Source organism: Xiphophorus maculatus, chromosome 19, assembly GCF_002775205.1.
Source record: "Xiphophorus maculatus strain JP 163 A chromosome 19, X_maculatus-5.0-male, whole genome shotgun sequence".
Lineage (NCBI taxonomy): Eukaryota > Metazoa > Chordata > Actinopteri > Cyprinodontiformes > Poeciliidae > Xiphophorus > Xiphophorus maculatus.
Genome location: NC_036461.1, coordinates 25957400 through 25977134, shown reverse-complemented (window position 1 = coordinate 25977134; position 19735 = coordinate 25957400). Strand labels below are relative to the sequence as shown.

The 19735-nt window shown below is 40.7% G+C and overlaps 1 protein-coding gene across 1 annotated transcript in view; it reads left to right on the top strand.

Moving 5' to 3' along the window:
• Positions 1-555: 555 nt before the first annotated feature.
• The window catches only part of plekhh1 (pleckstrin homology, MyTH4 and FERM domain containing H1), a 53980-nt gene continuing 34800 nt past the window's right edge, over positions 556-19735 (top strand). Inside the window, exons 1-8 of the mRNA XM_005799296.2 lie at positions 556-778; positions 6316-6505; positions 12704-12766; positions 14295-14444; positions 14539-14622; positions 14767-14848; positions 16578-16754; positions 17851-18611. Of these exons, the coding sequence (XP_005799353.1) occupies positions 6350-6505; positions 12704-12766; positions 14295-14444; positions 14539-14622; positions 14767-14848; positions 16578-16754; positions 17851-18611 (1473 nt within the window). The 5' untranslated portion in view covers positions 556-778; positions 6316-6349. The remainder of the gene's footprint in view (positions 779-6315; positions 6506-12703; positions 12767-14294; positions 14445-14538; positions 14623-14766; positions 14849-16577; positions 16755-17850; positions 18612-19735) is intronic.

Here is a 19735-nt window from a genome sequence, read left to right as displayed (position 1 = left end):
GCACTCGGGTGGAGTCAGCTGCACAATGTCCGAAAAGAAAGAAAAAGCAAACAAAACAAATCACAACAAAGACTACTTCCTGTCACCTTTTTCCTGGTTTTCGCCGGTAGTAACATCCGGTTGTTGGTCACGTGGCTCGTGTGACGCAAAATTTGTGTTTCCGTTGCAGTACTGCGAAATATATCATTTCAATGATTTTCTTGAAATTGGCGTGTTTCCATTAAGCTAATTTATTTTTGGTAATTTCAATTTACGTAACTATATTTAAAGGAAACGCAGCTACTGTCTGCAAGGTTAGGCAGTTATAAAAATCAATGTACTAAATTATTGAGCATTTTTCTTTTCTTTTGAAAAAACAACAACTTTGGAGTAGTTATGCAGATAGTAGGTCAGTATTTAAAAATCTAATCTTCACCTCAACAAACCCTTTAAAATCCAATCTATGCAATATCCCGAGCAGCTCCTGCGCACACAAGAGGGGGCCTGACTCTTGGAGAAATCTGATCCCGCTTTCGGCCCTTTAAAGGAAAATGGGATGAGTCTGTTGAATGGAGCTATGAGAGAGTTTCACCGGAGAGTTCAAAAGCAAGCGAAGCGCAGCGGCAGCAGTGACGGGACTGCCCGGCCACGGAGCTCATATGAAAACGCGAATAAATGAGATGAATGAGTGGAGAGGAGGGGAAGACGGCAGAGCGGAGGGCAGGTTATGAGCCGAACTGCGACGAGTCGCCGAGGAAGAGACCCGAGAGAAGAGGAGACAAGACAGCAGAGTCACAAGGTAAAGCTACCGCCGCGAGCGGTTCCGTTGTCAAATGTACGGAGCTCCCTGACTGTCACTATCCTGTTAGCAGAGGAGACTGTTAACTTAGCCTCGGGAGGCTCGTCTGGACAAAAGACGCCAGCACAGCTGTGTATTTTGAGAGATGTCTGGCTGAACTTTTTTCATTTTTTTTTTTTTTTTCATTCTTGCTGACCGACAGTTTATGGTTGCTGCTATATTGGAGCTATAGCAGTGCGCACACCTGTTGCTCGTGGCCGTTTTCGTGGAGCATTTGACCACATTGTGCCCTTCGGAGTAGCTATAAAGATAATTAAAGCTTCGGTTAGTTTGTGGAGTAAAATAGGGAGCAGAATTGGCATAAATAGAAGATTTCTAGACCGATAAAGAAGATGTGATATAAGCAGTTTCAGGGTTTAAAGCTAAAAGCTAGACCTTCTTGTAGAATGAATCAAGCAAGCTTTATATGTAGTTTTCCACTTATAGAACTACATGCAATGGTCAGGTTATGTATTTGTCTGTTTTTTTGTTTTGTTTTTTTAAAGTAAGTCATTATTTAATCAACAAAAAAATCCACCTCCCATAAAGAAACGCACATTCCGTGTGACATCACACAAGGCGTCTTGGTGCATTGGTTTCTGTTGGAAATTGTGGTTTTATGTATATTTGTAGGTAAAAGTTGGAAATCCAGTATGTCTTTTTTGTTGTTTAGGTACTGACAATACGAGGTGATCATATAAGCAACAAAAAATGTACTTCTCTCCATTCTGTTTATTCAAACCATTAAGAAAGACATGTTTGCAAATAGAAGTACAGAGTGTTATGGATGTCATTGGGTTAATACGGTACATTCCATTAGAACTTCTAAGAATTAGTTAATAATTGAAACTTTCACTATCCTATATGTGTGGGAGGCATGTCAGGATTCTGACCTTTTGGGGCTCATTTTCGTGTTTTCCTTTGGGAACCTGGGAAAACCAGACTTCCGAGTTTAAGAAGAACACACCAGAAACGTATTCATCATCGTCTACTGCGTCTTTTTGTTGCCATTTGGTTAAATCAGGGTAAAGGCGCATCACCTGCACTTAGTGGGCTGGTTGGTTTAACGGGAGATTAAGCACGAATCATGTATACATGTTTTTGAGGCAGTAGATTTTCTGAATGAGATCATATTTCTTACATGTTGATAACTAGAAGGTGAGATGAAGGCCTGCAGAACTGACAGGGATTAATCACTCCTTTCAATAATCAATTTCAGACGAGACTAAAATGCGTCCTACTGCTTCTAGACATTTCCCAGTTAGATGCATCTTATGTGATGTGTATTTAAAACCTGTACAATTCTAAATTTTAGTAGATTCTCTGCATTTGCAGCGGAATGTTTCAAAAACCTCTTGTGATGTTATTAACTTAAATATTAACAATAAAAATTTGCAGTCTTTTTTTTTTCTCTTCAGGACACTTAAAAAGACACATCCATACTCCAATAACCTATTGATTTTTTTTATTATTATTTGTTTACATTTGTTACCCCATTTTTTTCCTGCAGAAAAACTAGTCCTGCCTCCATGCCCTGCAGGGTTAGTCAGAAATCCACGACCTGAACACAGAGGGGCAGGAGAGCTTGCAGAGGTAGATGTTTACACCTCAGAGGAGAGGAATGTCAGGACCCTGTGTTTAAGTCTGAGACTGATAATGAGTGTGGTCAGTTTTTTGTTGAGGTCTGTCATTAACCTGAACTAGTCGGAGAGAGAGAGAGATGCAGGATTGCTCGCCTGGCGGTGGCTTGGAGGAGGAGGAGGAGAGGCAGCGGAGGGAAGAGAGGAGGGTGGGAAAGGCGCTGCAGGAGGAGAGGAAAGGAGTGCAAGGAGGGAAAAGAAGAGAGGTGATGCAGAGGTAATGGCAAGAGCGATAAGAGGGTAAAAGTAGGGAGGATGTGCCATGAGGCAGGCTGACCTCTGGGACTGACATTTATTGTGCTCTTTGTTCAGTTTTACTTTCATTTTAATCACTTCTTCACTTGCGCTGACTTAAAGCTGTTTTGCATATGTTGGGGGTCAAAAGGTTGGGAAACAATGACGCGGGATTTGAAATCCTTTTGCGCCGTACATGTGAGCGCGCACTACGGCTTTGCAACAAATTTAAACCAAAATGCAAGACTAGCTCAGTCAACTGGTAAGAACCACAATGATGTAAGGACCGAGGGGCAACGTCTCAAGCCCTCGTACTCTGATCTGCTCAGATCATTTGTCTGTGTCACCCATAGCGTACACGCACACACACACGCACACACCCACACACACACACACACAGGGATCTGCCACGCTGACACAAACCTGCAGCGACTGACCCAGATCCGCGCTCAACTCTCCGCCTTAACGGGAGTCATTCTCATTTTCCGAAAAACCCAGGAGGTGCCAATTCGGTCCCCGACAGAAGAGACGGCAGCGGCGGAGATTGAAAATGTCTGCTGGGAATGATATCACTGAACCACCTAATCACTTACATCACCGCAGCTGCATGCTCAGCAGTGTATGCCTCTGCCTGTGTGAGGGCCGATGCACACGTGTCTGTCTCCAATCTGTTTCTCTATGTCTCCTTGTGTGTGTGTGTCTGTGCTCCAAAGAGAAGAGTTACGACTGGCTGTGTAGTGTGTATGTGTTTGAAAATCTGATGATTAAAATAAAGAAAAATGGAAGAACTTGCTTACTTCGGTCCGGACTCGTACGTGTGCTGCATTTCTCTTTCATCTGGCGGGTCATGCCAGAAGAAAACATCCCACACGATCCCATAGAAATGATTCTATAACCATCTGCGTCCTGGATGGATATGCTATCACTCTCTGATGAATTATATGTCAGTGGAAAGCAGCAGACCTTTATAGCAGTCATTGAAAGCATCCTGTCGGGATTACTCTGGTGGCATTTCTAAATACTCGGCCCACTTTTCCCAGTGTTTGCTCTGGCTGGGACCGTCTGCAAGATCCTGCAAGCAGTTTAAAGCGGAGCAGCTCACAAGGTCATCGAGTTGTTAAATGTGGAGACGGACTCAAAAGTTCAAGCCGTCATCTTCTCTTTTTTACTTTTTTGGGTGGCTCAAACATGAAGATATACAGAATTGAATGCTTTTAGCACAGACACATGCCATAATATCAAACTTGACAGCCTTTCGACAATCCAAAACCAAAAGTTAAATACTACAATCGCTAAAACCTGACGCTACTCCATCTGCATTTGTGAAGAAGAAACATGCGCTCGTGTCTTCTATGGATGTTTTCGTAATGTTTCTTCCGGTGGTTCTTGCTGCAGTGCCGCCACAGGCGGGGAGGAGGAACAAATTTTTTAAATGGTTTGGATCATTTTACACAGTGCAGTGTGAAAGCAAACCACACCAGCTGAAAATGTAACAAATGTTGCAATTTGGTCCCTAATCAAACCAAGTCTCCCTCATTGTCCGGTATGAAAACAGCCTTAGAAATAAAAAGAAAGGTGAGGCGTGCATTTGTAGGCAGCTCCTTTTACACTGAAACCCATGAATAAAATCCAGCGTTGCCCGCCTTCTTTCAGAGGACACGCATGTAATAATCCACATATGTGTATTTTAATCTCACTGTAAATTAAGCTGGTGCAGTCAAAGTCTGAACCCACTCTCTAGATCAGGGTTCTCAAACTCCAGTCCTCCAGGGCCGCTGTCCTGCAACTTTTAGTTGTGCCTCTGCTGCACCTCACCTGAATAGAATAATTAGGTCATTAGCAAGGCTGGGAGAACTGATCTACACAAGGAGGAGGTAATTAAGCCATTTCATTCCAGTGGTTTGTACTTGTGGCACATTTAAAAACTGCAGAACAGAGGCCCTTGAGGACCGGAGTTTGACACCTGTGCTCTAGATTGTTGAAAGCTGGTGGAGACAGACATCCTAAAGATTTGTCGCTTTAATTGCAGTGGAAGGTCGTTCTGCAAAGTGCCAACTCAGACGGGGCTGAATACAAATGCACGTGACACTTTTCAGATATTTATATGCAAAAAAGAAAACAAAGAATTGTACGTCATAAGAAAATGTGAAATTCAAATGAAATGCGTTTTAATTTTTTGCCTGCACCATGTCAACATTTGAAATAATTGCAAGTCTTTTGTAACAACCTTCTGCTACTTCAGTGTTCTTTTGGCGCTTTACAACTTTAGCCTTTCCTGAAGTAATGGAGGATCTTGCTTGAGAGAGAGCTAGCATGGCAGCGCAAATGGCTTGTTTACATCTGTTTCTGCTCTGATGCTGCTCTCCACACGGTTTGACCAAAAAAAGGGTTTCTGGCTGGCTTTCCCCCCACCTCTTCCACTCAACTTTGCTCAGAGCACAGACCTCTAAGTTTGTCCCGGACAGAGGAAGAGACGCTGGTAGTTGGACCTTGACTTGTCCGGCCTGGGCACAGCGGTCGCCTGGTGAAACCTCTGCAAGCATGACTTCTGTAATCTGCCTGCTGGGTCTGCATTTATGAGCACGCTAATTGTAGGGGAGCAACGCGGTGCACTTATAGCTGCTGGACTTTGAACGTCTGCTCTCCTACTGACGCAGTCTGGCTGTGCTTTGATTTTTCTCTCAAGCTGGGCCGTCCTCACCTATTTTTTTCACATCTCACCTTCCGACATCTTCACCCTGCTTTTATTATTTTGCAAATGAACATACAAACCGGTCAACAGCCAAGTCAGGATTTGGTAAAAAAAAATAAATAAATAAATAAAATAACTTGAATGCACCGTTTTTTCCGCTTTTGGCGTTCTGCCCATTCGTTGTCGCACATTCTTTCCTCTTTTCTCTGCAGAGGCAAGCTGACGGCTCCAGCCTCTAGCTGTGATGGGACTGTCATGCAGAAAGGCACTATTGTGCAGTGTAGGATCCTGTTTCGCTCCTTCCTTGTAATTAAGAAGGGATTGCATGGACTGGGAGTTGTGGGTGGGTGACTGGGGAGGGGGCAGGGGGATTGGGTTAGTAGGTAATTGGGCTAAAAAGCAGAGCTCTGACCTGCTTTGTGGTGGGTATGCAGGCCTGGGAACTCCAGCTCCCCCACTCACAGCGTCTCCCCGCTGAGGTTTTGTTCAGTGTGTGTGGGCATGTAGAGAAAAGATGGAGGACAAGAAAGGGGGATGCAGGCCGCTGCAATCTGTTTTTGTGCAACCAACATGTATGTGTGTGCATGTTTCATTTCAGTTACACGTGTCTCTGACACAGAGAGGTAGAGGAAGCTTTCATTTAAGTCGTGTCACTTCTGACTCATCATTAGGGGTTGCTTTTTGCTCACGCTTCCTCTGTGAATCATGGGAAATGCGGTCAGCAACGAGCTCCTTTTGATGTTTAATCGCTTTTTTTTTTTTTATCATCTTGTGGTGTAAATGAAAACAGGAGCTGGACTGAACACAGAAATACCATCTCGGAACTAGCTGTGCCTCGTGTTCAGAACTAAATTAGTGCTTTGCAGCTATTCTTCATGGGCTGGTCTAACAAAAACTTTTTCTTTTTTTTTCCTCCCCCCTTTTCATTCCAGCCTGAGTCCAAAGGCGGAGGCCTGAATCCTCGCCATGGCTGACGTGCTGGAGAGCAGCGGAGCAGGACCCGGAGCCGGAGCCGTAGGAGCGGCCAGCGTGGACTGGCAGAAGCGCTGTGTCGCTCTGGAGATGCAGCTGCTGAGGTTCCGCCTGCAGGCAGGGAAAATCCGAGAGCTGCTGGCAGAAAAGGTGAGACGGTGAGAAAAGACTGCACACGAAATTGGATCAGTCTCTTCCAAAACATAACTCAGCAGGGAGCCATCATTTTGGAATATGGACAGAAATTTGGGGATGTGGCCTTGGTCACGGATTCAATTCATAGATACAATGAGACTTTATGACTAAAAAAATCTTGAGATTTAACGGCCAACTTCCAATCACTGATTTTGTATAATGGTTGATTCTGTTTGTTCTTTAGTAACTTATAAATAACTTTGTTTCTCCTTTCTACACAAGTTAATAATGTATCTGAACAATAAAATAATACAAGAAGATAGAACTATAATTTTCTCACATATGTGAGGTGCATCACTGAAAATCCAAAGCTACAAAGTCCTCTAGTTTAGACAGATTAATTTGTGCAAATAAACCCCAAAAAACAAAATAAATGATTAGATTTTATTTCTCCTTATTAAGGAACATTACAGATGAATAAGTTTTGTAACTTTGTCTTATATCACACCATTCTTTTTGATCCATTCAAACTAGAAATGTCCCATTTACTGCTGTTATAAAATCACTGTTCTGTTGTGAACCATTACTTTTATAAGGCAACATGAAAGAGGGAACGTTTTCTGTGATGCCTCAGATAAACAGACAGCAAAACAAAGACAGAATGATGTCTTAACATCTAAAATTAGCATTTAGCATGGTTATCATAGTTAGCACAGCTAGCATGGTTGATGTTACATGAGGTGTTGGCCAATGTGGCCTCAACACAGTGTTATCACAGTGTTTTAAGAAAACTTTGGCACAATATAACCAATACTAGTAATTCATCAATTTAAAAGAATCAATTGAAAATGATGAAAATTGAATAAATTCAGCTGTTGGCTCTAATTAGCAAAATATAGGGATTTAAGTCACCTGTGTCCTCAATAAAATGATTAAATACATATTGTCACAAGATTAAAATAAAGGATGCCTCTTTATATTTATATATTAATTTGTGTACTTTGGATGTGTCAACAGTTATGGGGTGCAGCTTTTTTTCCAGTTTTGCTTCATCTTTGGTTAAAGAAAACTGAAACAACAGAAACTGTGGTTTGTGTTTTCACACACCTGAGGTTAGATTTCAGTATTTCACAGCCTGGTAAAGGTCCGCTTCATTCACAAGTTTCAACCCTACATGTGAAATAAAGTGCATCTTCCTGTATCAGTCAGACTGAAATGATTAAATAATTACTGAGGTACTTTAAACTTGCAAAGCGTAAAATGAGCTGAATTTCCAATGGAAACTTCAACACAGACTAATTGGAAACTAACTTTGGACTTTAGTGTCCACCAGTTTTCCTCACGTTCAGAGAAAATCCCAGTACAGATTTTCTGCACAATGTGTGAATTCGAGTGCCACGCATCTGCTTCTCGTCGGCAGATTTTTGTTGTGGAAAAGCTCTGTTTATAGTCTGTGACGACTATAGAGGGCGGTACGATGGTATTTTTACATATTTACGTGCATGAGGAAACAATTACAGCACGTGGATCGGTTTGAACTCCAGGTGCTGATGACTGTTTATTTGTGTGCGTAAATACACGAGATTACCCATCGCTTTTGGTAAACACTTGGTCCAGTCATGGTGTGTCATCAAGAGTAGGTTAAACTTTCAGCTAAAAGGAATGTTCAAGCTCATTCGTTCTGGTAATTTCCCCCCCCCCCCTTTAGTTGGTGGAAACAGCAGCCGACAAAATGCTTGTAAAATTTTGGTAATAAAACCGATTCGCTGACCTTTTTGGAAAGCAATCATCGGGAGATAAATTGGCGCCCGTTAAAAGACTCAAAGGATGAGTGGCGTCTCAACTTTTCCACCGTCTTGATTTTGGAGAAGTATTTGTGTCATCCAACTAACCGGCTTCAGATTGCCTTTGTCGTAGTGGTTTCAAACTCTCTCGTCTCTGAATTCCATGGCCGAGCAGAGCTGCTCATTCAGTCTGCTGGCAGGATGTCCAAACACAACCGTGTGGTCGATAAGAGGAAGACGACTCCATGCCGTCGTGTTCTCTGTCAAGCCTTTTAAGACTTCCACTTCCCCTGTGAGATCTCATGCTGTACAGAAGCCCATTTGAAAAGTGAAAATGGTAGAGTATGAAACATCTCATCACTGAAATATTCAGGGAGGAGTACAGTCATGGTGTGACAGGGCTTTTTCCTGACCTGGCAACCTCCGTTAGCTGATTAACATTGCAACTTGTTTCCCCCGACGGGGAAACGTGAAGAAGGTTACATCTCAGTTTTGTGCAGATGAAGTTGCTTTGGTTGCGTTCTCAAGCCAAGATCGGGAGCGGTTGACAGCAGAACCATGGCGTGACCAGGATGGGATCTTATTTTACAATGAGTAATGAAAACGGATCATTTAGAAAAAGAAAAGATGAAATGCAACATTGATGAGTTCAAATAAACGTTTCCACAACACTTAAAAACCCAATTCCTAAATATGATGTAGTATTCCTAAAGAAAGAGTAAAACTCTGTCAGTGACATTTATCAAAGCTGCCCCTTTTTCCATGCTTTGACGTTTGTTTTCCCAGTCTGGACAGCTTCTTATTTTGCTGAATTATAATTAAGAGCAATTTGGCCTAAAACACCACCTTCTTCTTTACTCCCAAACACCACATGCAAAAGTGTCAGGTTCTAATTTAGTTTTTTGCAGCTCTCTGATTTAGATTTAGATTTAAATGTTTGTAAATGGAGACGACACTCTCTTGCTCGCCGTCAAGGGACTCCATGTATACATGGTCATTTCAGACTCTCACAAACGTACTACGCTTCTTGCCTTAGTTCTCTTTCTGGTTATTCCACAGTTGTTGTTCTTTTTGTGATGATACCTAGTTTTTAGGTTATTGCTCCTTATTGCAATAACTTACATGCGTAATGAAACACAATTACATAGAAGGTTTACAGTGAAGGCCCGCATTGCTATGTGTGGATTAGTGTGGAATGGGGGACTACTATGCTGTCATCTTATTGCTGTTTGGAAATACCGTTTCATGCTCCTCATCTTGCCTCTTGCCAAGTTAGGAGTGTTTTATGCATTGACCCACTTAGGAATGGAAAAACATAAGTGAAAAAAAAAAAAAGTTGACGCAGTTTGCCTTTGACATAGGATTTATCTCCAGCAGCAGACAGTGAGTCAGACAAAATAAGGAAGAGAGGAAAAAGTCCCGTTTGACTTGTGGATTTTAACAAGTCCTAATTAGAAAGATCTGTAAAGGAAAATTGTTCTTTTTTTTTGGATGAAAGTACCAAAACGTGACAGTTTATGAAGGTCTTTTGATGTTCCAGTGACGGCATTTTAAAAGAACTCACTATTACAAAAAATAGCTACCTTTAGAGTTTTCTTCCCTCAATAACAACTTCACACCAAAGAGGGTTGTTACAATGCACATGGTTGTCCTGGTTCTGTTTACTGCAGGGAGGAGGCAGGCGGGTCAAAAATGAAGGAAGGTCAAAAATCCCAGAGTTCAGAGCAAAAAAACGAAACTGTAGAAGTAATGGAAAGAAAACTCAGAAACGCCAGTGGCAAAACAGGATCTGACAAAGAGCTGACAAACTTACAGGTATTTATCTTGGGGTGTTGATCACTAGAATCTGGTTTGTATAATAAACAGACAGTGATGCAGCTGAGGCGAAATGTGTTCTCAGAAAAATAAGTGACAAAACTAAAACAGGAACTATGGTCTAAAGGAGAAAAACTAAAACTACAGCACAGAATGTAAAACAATCACTTAAAATACTTAAAGCACCCAATTCCCAAATATGATAGCACTAGGACTCCCAATGCCAAAGGATGAACTAAATTTAGATCCACGTTTAACAAAAAATAAACAAAATACATGAAAATAATCTAAATGCAAAACCAGTGTGCTGCTCTTATGACTAGTTAGTAGCCCACCAGAAACGGCCAGTTTTTGTCGCCAAACATGTTGATGAGATGCAGGGTATTCTATGGTTGTTTACCAGTCAGAGAAACTAATTTACAAGCACTTGAAAAGAGTAAGGGACCAAAGAGAGCTGTGGACATTATACTGTAGAAGCAGCCATTGTTCACTATACAAGATGTTCTGCTGTAATATTTCCGCTACAAGTCACAAATGAATAGCTGGAAACCGTTGAACGACTTTCTCTGAAGTCGCGTCTCAGATGCAACATAGCAGTAGCGAGTCTAAACTACACCAGCTGACCATTTCTAATTCAATTTAGGACAAATTACATTAATCACTTAGCCTCACATGGTTTGATCTTCACAGTGTTGCTTGACAATTAGTGTGGGTCAGGAATGGATTGTGCTGAAAAGTCACAAGGTTTACTGCAGTGTGTGAGAACACTTATTTATCTCATACTTTTTTTTATTACTTGTTCAAAAATAAATCTAAATTGTTGTCTTTGTAGGCATTTCGTAGGATGTCTAAATGTTTAGATGTACATATTGCTCTGGATTCATTCCTAACTGAAAGCCTATACAACTGTGGCACCTGTGTATATTTATATTTTCTAACTTAGAAAAACATTCAAAGGAATTGTGAACCATCACCATTTTTACACAAGAAGTGATGGCTCTTACATTTAGATCTTAAAATTCAAATGAATAAAAAAAAAAATACATTCATCTGTTGTCAAATAGCTTCTTATTCTTTACATTTAACGTAAATTAAATAAATTCAATTCCTGGTCTCAGGCCATTTACTGCATGTCTTCCCCTTCTCTCTCCGCCCCATTTACTGTATAATAAAGTTTCAAAGCTCGCCAGAAATGTTATCCCAACTTATGAACGAGCTTGTTTGTGCAAAGCAGTGACCACCATTTACAACCCTCCTGCGTGCAACATAAAAACCACATGTAACTGTCCCATATGTAACCAAACCATGTACTGGTTTGGTTACATATCTCTGGTTTCATCATGTATAGCTGAATTACAGAATTAGACAATGTCGTATCATAGAAGTGGAGACGGAAAAGGCCAGTATAATAAGGTTATATGTGGAGATTAGTTATGCCCCAAGGTAAAAAATAAATGCATGCATTTTACTAATTTTGAGAGATAAAGTAAATTTTAGGGTAGTTAATTATCTGTAATATATCTTTAAGTTGATTGAATTGCTGTATCTTACATGAGATTGTTCTCATTGGTTCCCATTATCCAGCGTCTAGCAGGATGTTGCCTCCATTTTTATTTTTTGTTCTTTTCTGATATGAAGTTCTTCCATCTTCCTTCCAACATTGGAACCTTAGAGGGGCCTTAAAGTCACCACTTGTATTTGCTTGTTCTAAAGGTTATTAGCTTTCAAATGCAAGATGCATTCAGTTTGCTTCTCTCTATCGATGAAGCCTTTCGCCCCCGCTGACCTTAGGAAGAGGAGTCATCCCACCAATAACTGACGGTCGGTCTTCACCCCCGATCCTCCGGCTGTTGGCGGACTTTAATCTGGCTGAAGAGAAGTTTTTCCATGCTGGCCTTCATTGAGGCAACGAGGAGTAAACAGGGTAGATGGAGAAAACACAACGTCTAAGGGGAATTCACACGTTTCTCTCAACCAGAAAGAATCCATTAACATGTTTGTTCTCCTTTGAACCGGGTCGTTGAACTCACAAAAAAGAAAAGGCCGTCCAGGCTTTCAAGGGAGTGCGCGAGTGTGCGACGGGGTACTTGCAGATGTGTGAACTGTCATGATGACGGTGTGCACACAACCACACTGCTATTATCTACGTTTATAGTGTGAGAGATGCTGTTCCACATAAAAACTGGCGACGAGGAGGGTTTTTCTCTCAAGCTTGCGTTGTTATGTGTTCTTGAGCGAATGCTGAGACTCGTGTCTGTTTTTAATGCAGTGCTGCCTGAGGTCCCAAAGATGAGTCAGTACATTTCTGGCCTGTTGCCATTTCAACTAATTAGCTAAGTTGCTAGATGTTCCACCAGGTGTTTTTAGATTACAGAACGTTTCCAGCCATTAGTCTGTCTTTTTGTCAACATTACAGCCTGCATCCGTTTTTTTTTTAAACATGAGATCAGCTTATGTTTTTATGCTAGTTTCTGTTTTAGTGTTACAGCAATTTTCTTACTGAAGAAGCGGTACTTAGCGTTTCAGCTACACCTCGCTAAGTACCGACTTCTTCCCTCTGACGGAAACAGTTGATATGTTGAAATATGTTTTAACATTTTTCTCTCTACTATAGATGCAGGAGCTGGAGCACAGGGTGTCAGACGCTGATCAGAGGGCAGAGAAAGCTGAAAAACAGGTAATGGATAAAATGTGATTTTTGACCACAAAAGACAAATGAATGTGAGTATTTCTGGTTTATGACATGAGACTGTCCATAAACATGACATAACACCTTTTATGAACATGAAGGAGTCTTTATGAATGTCCATGCCTCTTGTCATGAAGTGTCATTTGGTAAGTAATGACCCTTTTAATGCATAGTTTACACTTTTAATTGACTTTTAATGTACGTTTTAGTGCAATTTTGCATTAAAGGGGCAATTATTTACTGAATAATGGAAAGTTTACACTTTTAATGGACTTTTCATGCAACTTTTTGGAGCACCTTTGCATTAAAAGTGGCATTATTTACTGAATGAAACTTCAGGACAACAGTTGTAATCATTTATGAAGAGTCATAAATGATAAACAGGTGTTTTGTCACGTTTATGACAGTCTCATGTCAGTCTTAAGCACACCCCTTCAAATACAGTGTTATCATATTACCTGATTACAAAGCAGCAATTATTTTAGGTGTTTAAAATTACAAAAAAATTCAACATTGTCATTTTATTTCAGTGCATCAATGTAATTTATTAAGTAGTTTAGATTTGCTGACAAAGTACAAAACCAGTTGAGAAAATAAGTTGTTTTTTGTTTTGTTTTTGCCTCTTCCTCATTTCAAATTCTATAATGGTTCATACATGTCTCATCTGATGAAACACAGCCAAACAGAGGGATGCTTTTTATTGGAAACAAAGAGAGTCACTTAGCCAATACTGACAGTAGCTAACTAAGTAGATTCTTCTGGAAAAGAGACACAGCTAAACATTTGGGAAATTTCTTTTTGAGTAGACAAAGGTCAACGACTATCCAGGCGAAAGACACTTCTAAACACAGGAGTGATTTGAATTAGAAAGAAATGTTATATCAGCAACAACTATGTCAGTGGCATTGCCCAGGAAAAAAAAAAATACAAACAAACCCAAACACACTGAGCCAGCCATATTTTATTTGGGAAAGAAAAACAAAGAGTACATCAACTTATGGGTAACAGTAGCTCCAGGAGAGAGACGCAGCTAAACACAGAAGGGCTGAGCTGGGAGTACTGTTTGTATGTTAAAGCAAAGTACCCATAAAGTACTGAAATACGCATAATGAATCCAATGTAAAACTTGAGGGATACCTCACATTTGAACTTAATTATGAACTAACATAGCTTGCCTTAGCACAACTAAAAAAGCATTTGTAATTCTTTGTTTGTTTTTTTTTTCTGTTTCTTCTGCTCTCATGCTGTTGGCTTTAATCGTGAATTTTCCATCATTTCTGCCTGCTCCAGGTGTTCTCTGTAGGTAGTAATTTAAGGACACCGTGTCTTTTCAACCCCAAAAACTACCTCAGGGCTATAAAGGGCTTTTCTGAGCAGAGCTGGGAAATGGCATGCTCTTTTTTTTTTTTTTTTTTTTTTTTTTATCGTTGCCTTGTCAGCAGTCGGTGAAAACTAAAAAGGATCATATTGATTCGAGTCGACATTGCTTAAATGCACATTTAATTTTGCATTTCAGATCCAGGTCATGGAAGAGAAGTTGAAGTCTACAAACGTGCAAACTGGTGACTCAGAGAACTCGCTTTACAAAAAGTATCAGGACCTGACCAATCAGCTCCAAGAGAAGGATGCTGTAATCAGGAGATTAGAGGTCCAGCTGGAACAACAGGTACGGGCTGAAGCTTCAGATAAAGAAGCGAAACGTCTATTTATGTGCCTGAAGTGTAAGTCGAAGCCCGCAAATCCCATTTTCTGCGTTACAGATGTTAGTCAGAGCCCAGGAGGCAAAAATTATTGAAGAGAAGGCTGCCAAGATTAAAGACTGGGTCACGTTTAAGCTCAGAGAGGTAAGATCAGGCATGTTCAGATGAATCCGCTAAACAAACAGAGACCGCTTGTTAAGTACACAGTAGCTGGTGTACATGGATAGAACCAAGTACTTTGCCTTACCTTTTATGGTTCAAATCCCATTTACTTGTTCTCTTGTACAGATGGAGCTGGAGAACCAGCAACTGAAACTTGCAAATGTGAAGCAGACGGAGCAGATTGTGCTGCTGCAAGACAAGCTGCAGTGTGAGTTCTCAGAAAACAAGCTGGAATGTTTTGTCACGTGGAAATTAAGTTTCTCTTCATTCTCCATTTAGCATCACTATGTTTATTGGAGAAGACATCTTAGATTGCGATTTAAGAATCGCATGTTTTATGTGCCGATTTTAAACTTGCATCAGGAGAATGGGTCAGGAAATGCATACATTTTTGTTATAGAACCATGGAATCACTGCTGCAGAATTCACCCCGGCTTTGTCTTGCTAAAAAACGTAGAAGCATCCCCGAATAAGACGTCATGAATCAGGCACAAATTTGGGCCAAAAATGTTCTACATTTAAAAAAAAAAACAAGCTTTGTAACCATTATAATAAAATGAAATGTGTATATTATGTGAAACATTTTAGCACTTTCTTGTCAGTTTGTGCAGAAATAAAACACAAGTCCGCCTCTGATCTGCTTGAGTGCGAATTTCTGGCACAATCTTTACGCCTCAAACTGTTTATGGCTATTTTGTTGCATTTAAAGTCCTCAGGAATAAATGGTTCTAATTCTGGGTTTTAGTGTCCTTGCTAACTTTCCTGGCTGCATGTTGTACATTTGTGTTGAGTAAATTAACATTTGGAAATAATGAGGGCATAATCATCTAAAAAGCAAAGTAGACAGACTATTTCACTGCAGGTAAAACTATAGTTTTCTGTAGCAAATTGGATTTACACACACAAAACCAGCAGGGATCCAATTACTACAGTACGAACCAATAGAATACAAAGTTTCATAATCCGTATCTCGTCTTTGTTGCATTAAAAATGCAGGTTCGAATTTAAAAGTATAATCTTCTCGTGAGGAAGCATATACATTTTTAGTAACAAATCTTTAAATACATTTTGTGACAAAGTAGTGGCATTATTTCAGAAAACCAATAACTTCCATCCTGCAATATCTGTCCAGATTAATTTCTCTACTCTGAAACCCGCCATCATTCTGTTGCTGAATCAGAATAGTAAATGGTGGCAGATGTAAATTGTTTTATGTTTTAATGGTTACAGAAGTCTGACAACCAGTCAGTGGTGACTTCATATATTTACTACCTTGAGTGAAACTTTCTAGCCGACTGGCTTCTTTTGATTATTTATGGAGTATTTAGAATGCATTGCCTTCGACGAGCTTATTTCTGCTTTTCATCTGTAAAAACTGCATCACCAACACAAATATGTTGTAGAGCTGTCCAAACCTTTCATTCACATATACTTGATTTCACTACACCGCATGTTTTTGGGACAAATTAAATTTAAATATATAAAAAAACAAAACACCACCTACAACACAAAGTATTTCTCTTATTCAGTGGAATAATCTGCTTCATCCCCTCAGTGAGCTTCTTTCTGGTGAGCATGTCCTGTAGCAGCGCTCAAACCGTCCAGACAATAACAGCATAGAAGTGACCCAACACTGTGGTGCACTACCGGAGCCGGGGTTTACGCCGCTGCAAAACATGCTTCTTATGATGAATGGCTGTGTGGACAGTCTGCTGAACTGTGCAATCTCTACCGCTTAGCAAGCCTGTAGTTAGAGACAGCAGTGCAGCAATCTCTAAATCTCTGTACCACGGCCGTCCCTTAATCCTCCTCTTGTCTGTGTTTACGCAGACGGGACATCCGTTATGCTCTTAGACTGATGTTAACTGGTGGTCTTAGCTGGAGTGCGGTGTCAATCAGAGTTGTTTGAATACCTTCTGCTTTTGTTTGTTTTGCAGCTCTCTTAGAGAAGCCTCTGTCCTCTGGATCCCCTGCCACCTCCCCCGTGTTAGATGCCCACCTGGTGCCCAGCAGTCCGCTGTTTCCTCCCAGCTGCCCCGGCACGCCACCCGCCCAGGATGACAGCTGGAGAGGTCTGCGTGGGGCAGCCTCTAACATCAAGAGCCTGCCAACAGGTGGACTGCCTTTAATTTGGATTATTTTCCACACTATGCCATATTATATCCACAAACATCAATAGATTCTATTGGGGCTTTTATGATATTCTAACACAAGTCGCTATTCAAGTGTACGCTTAAGGAAGTCAGTAGTGAACATGCAGCACCACGAAGACCAAGAAACACACACCGAATGCTGATCCACACCACACTTCTATTTTTGTTGTTGTTGAAATATTAGAAAATGTGTTGGTTTTCTTCCACTCCCCAACAGTGCACTGCTTTTAGTGCTGAAACGATTAATCAGATTAATTGTGATGAATCGGTTATTGTAATAATCAACTAATTTAGTAATCGGTTAACCCTTAACTGGAGTATAGAGACAAAAAAAAAAAAGCCGTTTGCTGAGAAAACAAAACAACACAGTTAAAGCAGTAATTATGTCAAACCTGTACAAAAAATACTCATTTTGCACTGAAGATAAAAAATATTTTAGTTTGTGTATATAAAAAGTAATGAGCAACAGATCAACCCTACACTGTATCAATGTTAAACTGATTAGAAAGGGCTGAGTTTTTCACATGTTGATGTTAGAAGTACACTGCTGAAAAAAATAAAGGGAACACTTAAACAGGTGTTTAACACTTAAAGTGTTCCCTTTATTTTTTTGAGCAGTATATTTTTTTAGCTCCAGGTTCATCCTTTGTTACAACGATCAAGCGCTCGCTAAAGGAATGCTGTTATTGCATTTTAGGCAATTAAATGTTTATGTTTTTATTTTAAAAAAGAATTTCAATATTTATATAGACGTGTGCGTATAAAAATAGATGAAGTAGTTAAATGAAAAATTGGTTAATTTTTTTATTTTTATTTGATTGAATGTCAGAATAATCAATAGAATAATCAGTTACTAAAATAATTGTTAGTTGCAGCCCTGAACGCTTTATGTTGGTTTGTCACATGAAATCCTACTAAATACAGTGAAGTTTAATCAGTATTAATAGTAATTTCCAAAGTACTTTATAATCTGCCTTTTTTATGTGTATTTTCTTTTGCACCTTTAGATGTTCTGCTTTATGTTTTAGCCAATTACTGCCCGTTTTGTCTGCTGCAGATGTGAAAAGGACTCCAGAATTGGTCAGCAAAGGACTCTGTCTCGGAGACCTGACAGCCTATGACAGTCAGAGCTGGATCAGGGACGGTCCCAGCAGCTCTGTTACCGGACCAGAGCTCCCAGTGGGCCCCGAGAGCAAACCAGGGGGCCCCGACAGGGACAACTCCTCCGATGAGCTTAGCAGCAAGTTCCGCTCTCAGTGCCTTCACTCGTCCTCGTCCTCTTCATCTTCGTCCTCTGCGTATGAGTTGGCGCACAGACCGAGCTCTCCCGGGTTGACCATGACCGTAGCCCCCAAAAGCCCCCTCTTTTCCCGATCGCCCTCCACCAACAATCCCTTCCCCATTTGTCCTCAGCTTCCCGGTCATCAGTCAGGCACCAGCATGACGCTCCCCAAAGTACGAACTCCGCTCACCCCCAGAGACAGCATCCAGCTGGTGAAGAAGCACTACAGCCAGCCGCAGCCCAGCCTGGACAGACTGCACCACCTCAACGTCCACATAGACATCATGACGCCGTCCTCCGCCTCGTCCACCCTGAAGAGCACTGGCACCGCCGCTTCGCCGTTCTCGCAGCTCGTGGAAGAAACGGACATCGACGACGGGCTCCTCGACGGCATGGATGAAGCGATGGAGGGGACGGAACTGGAGGAGCTGTGTCAGGACGGCGTCTCCTTTGTGGGACTAGCAGAGGAGCTGGAGCAGCTGGATCCGGAGGCAGTCAAGCCACCGACTCCTCCTCTGCATCGCTTCCCCTCATGGGTACAAAATGACCCAAAGCTGTTTCAGTTGTTGAGTAAGGAGGTTAGAGAAGGTTGTGAATTAGAATTGGACTCTGGATCAAATTAAGGCTGAGGGGGAAAAATAAAAGAAACTAGAAAAACAAAATTTCTGAAGAAATTTAGCCGGGGCCTGCCAAGGCGCGCCCGTGGGGTTTGGGCCCGGCGTCGTCACGCCACAAATTTGCATCGACGCTAAAGAACGCCGCTACGTAATCAGTGGCATGCGGAGAACCGCAAGAACGTTAAGTGAGGTGGACGTGCACCATTCGGTACGATTTAAAATTTTCTCAAGGCTTTTATTTTGGAAGTTTTGTTAAACTTCATTTCAAAGGGCCAAACTAATCCCATGCGTAATAGTCCTTGGGTTAAAATAGTTATATAATGCTCAAAACACAAGTAGCTGATGTAAAAATATTCAAGGCTTTTATTTTGAAATTTTCAGTATGCTTCATTTTAAAGTTCCGAACTAATACCACGTGTAAGAGTGCTTTGGATGAAAAAGTCAAATAAAGCCAAAAAGAGCAATTACGTCATGTAAAAATATTCAAGGCTTTTATTTTGAAATTTTCAGTATGCTTCATTTCAAAGGGCCAAACTAATACCATGTGTAACAGTGCTTTGGATGAAAAAGTCAAATAAAGCCAAAAAGAGCAATTACATGATGTAAAAATATTCAAGGCTTTTATTTTGAAATTTTCAGTATGCTTCATTTTAAAGTTCTGAACTAATACCACGTGTAAGAGTGCTTTGGATGAAAAAGTCAAATAAAGCCAAAAAGAGCAATTACGTCATGTAAAAATATTCAAGGCTTTTATTTTGAAATTTTCAGTATGCTTCATTTTAAAGTTCTGAACTAATACCACGTGTAAGAGTGGTTTGGATGAAAAAGTCAAATAAAGCCAAAAAGAGCAATTACCTGATGTAAAAATATTCAAGGCTTTTATTTTGAAATTTTCAGTATGCTTAATTTTAAAGTTCCAAAATAATCCCATGTGTAACAGTTACTGAGTTAAATCAGTTATATACAGCCCATAGCAGCGGGTAGTTCTAAAGGCCAGTTCTCAGTCCTGATCTGTTTCAACTGAGGATAGATAGAACTACAGC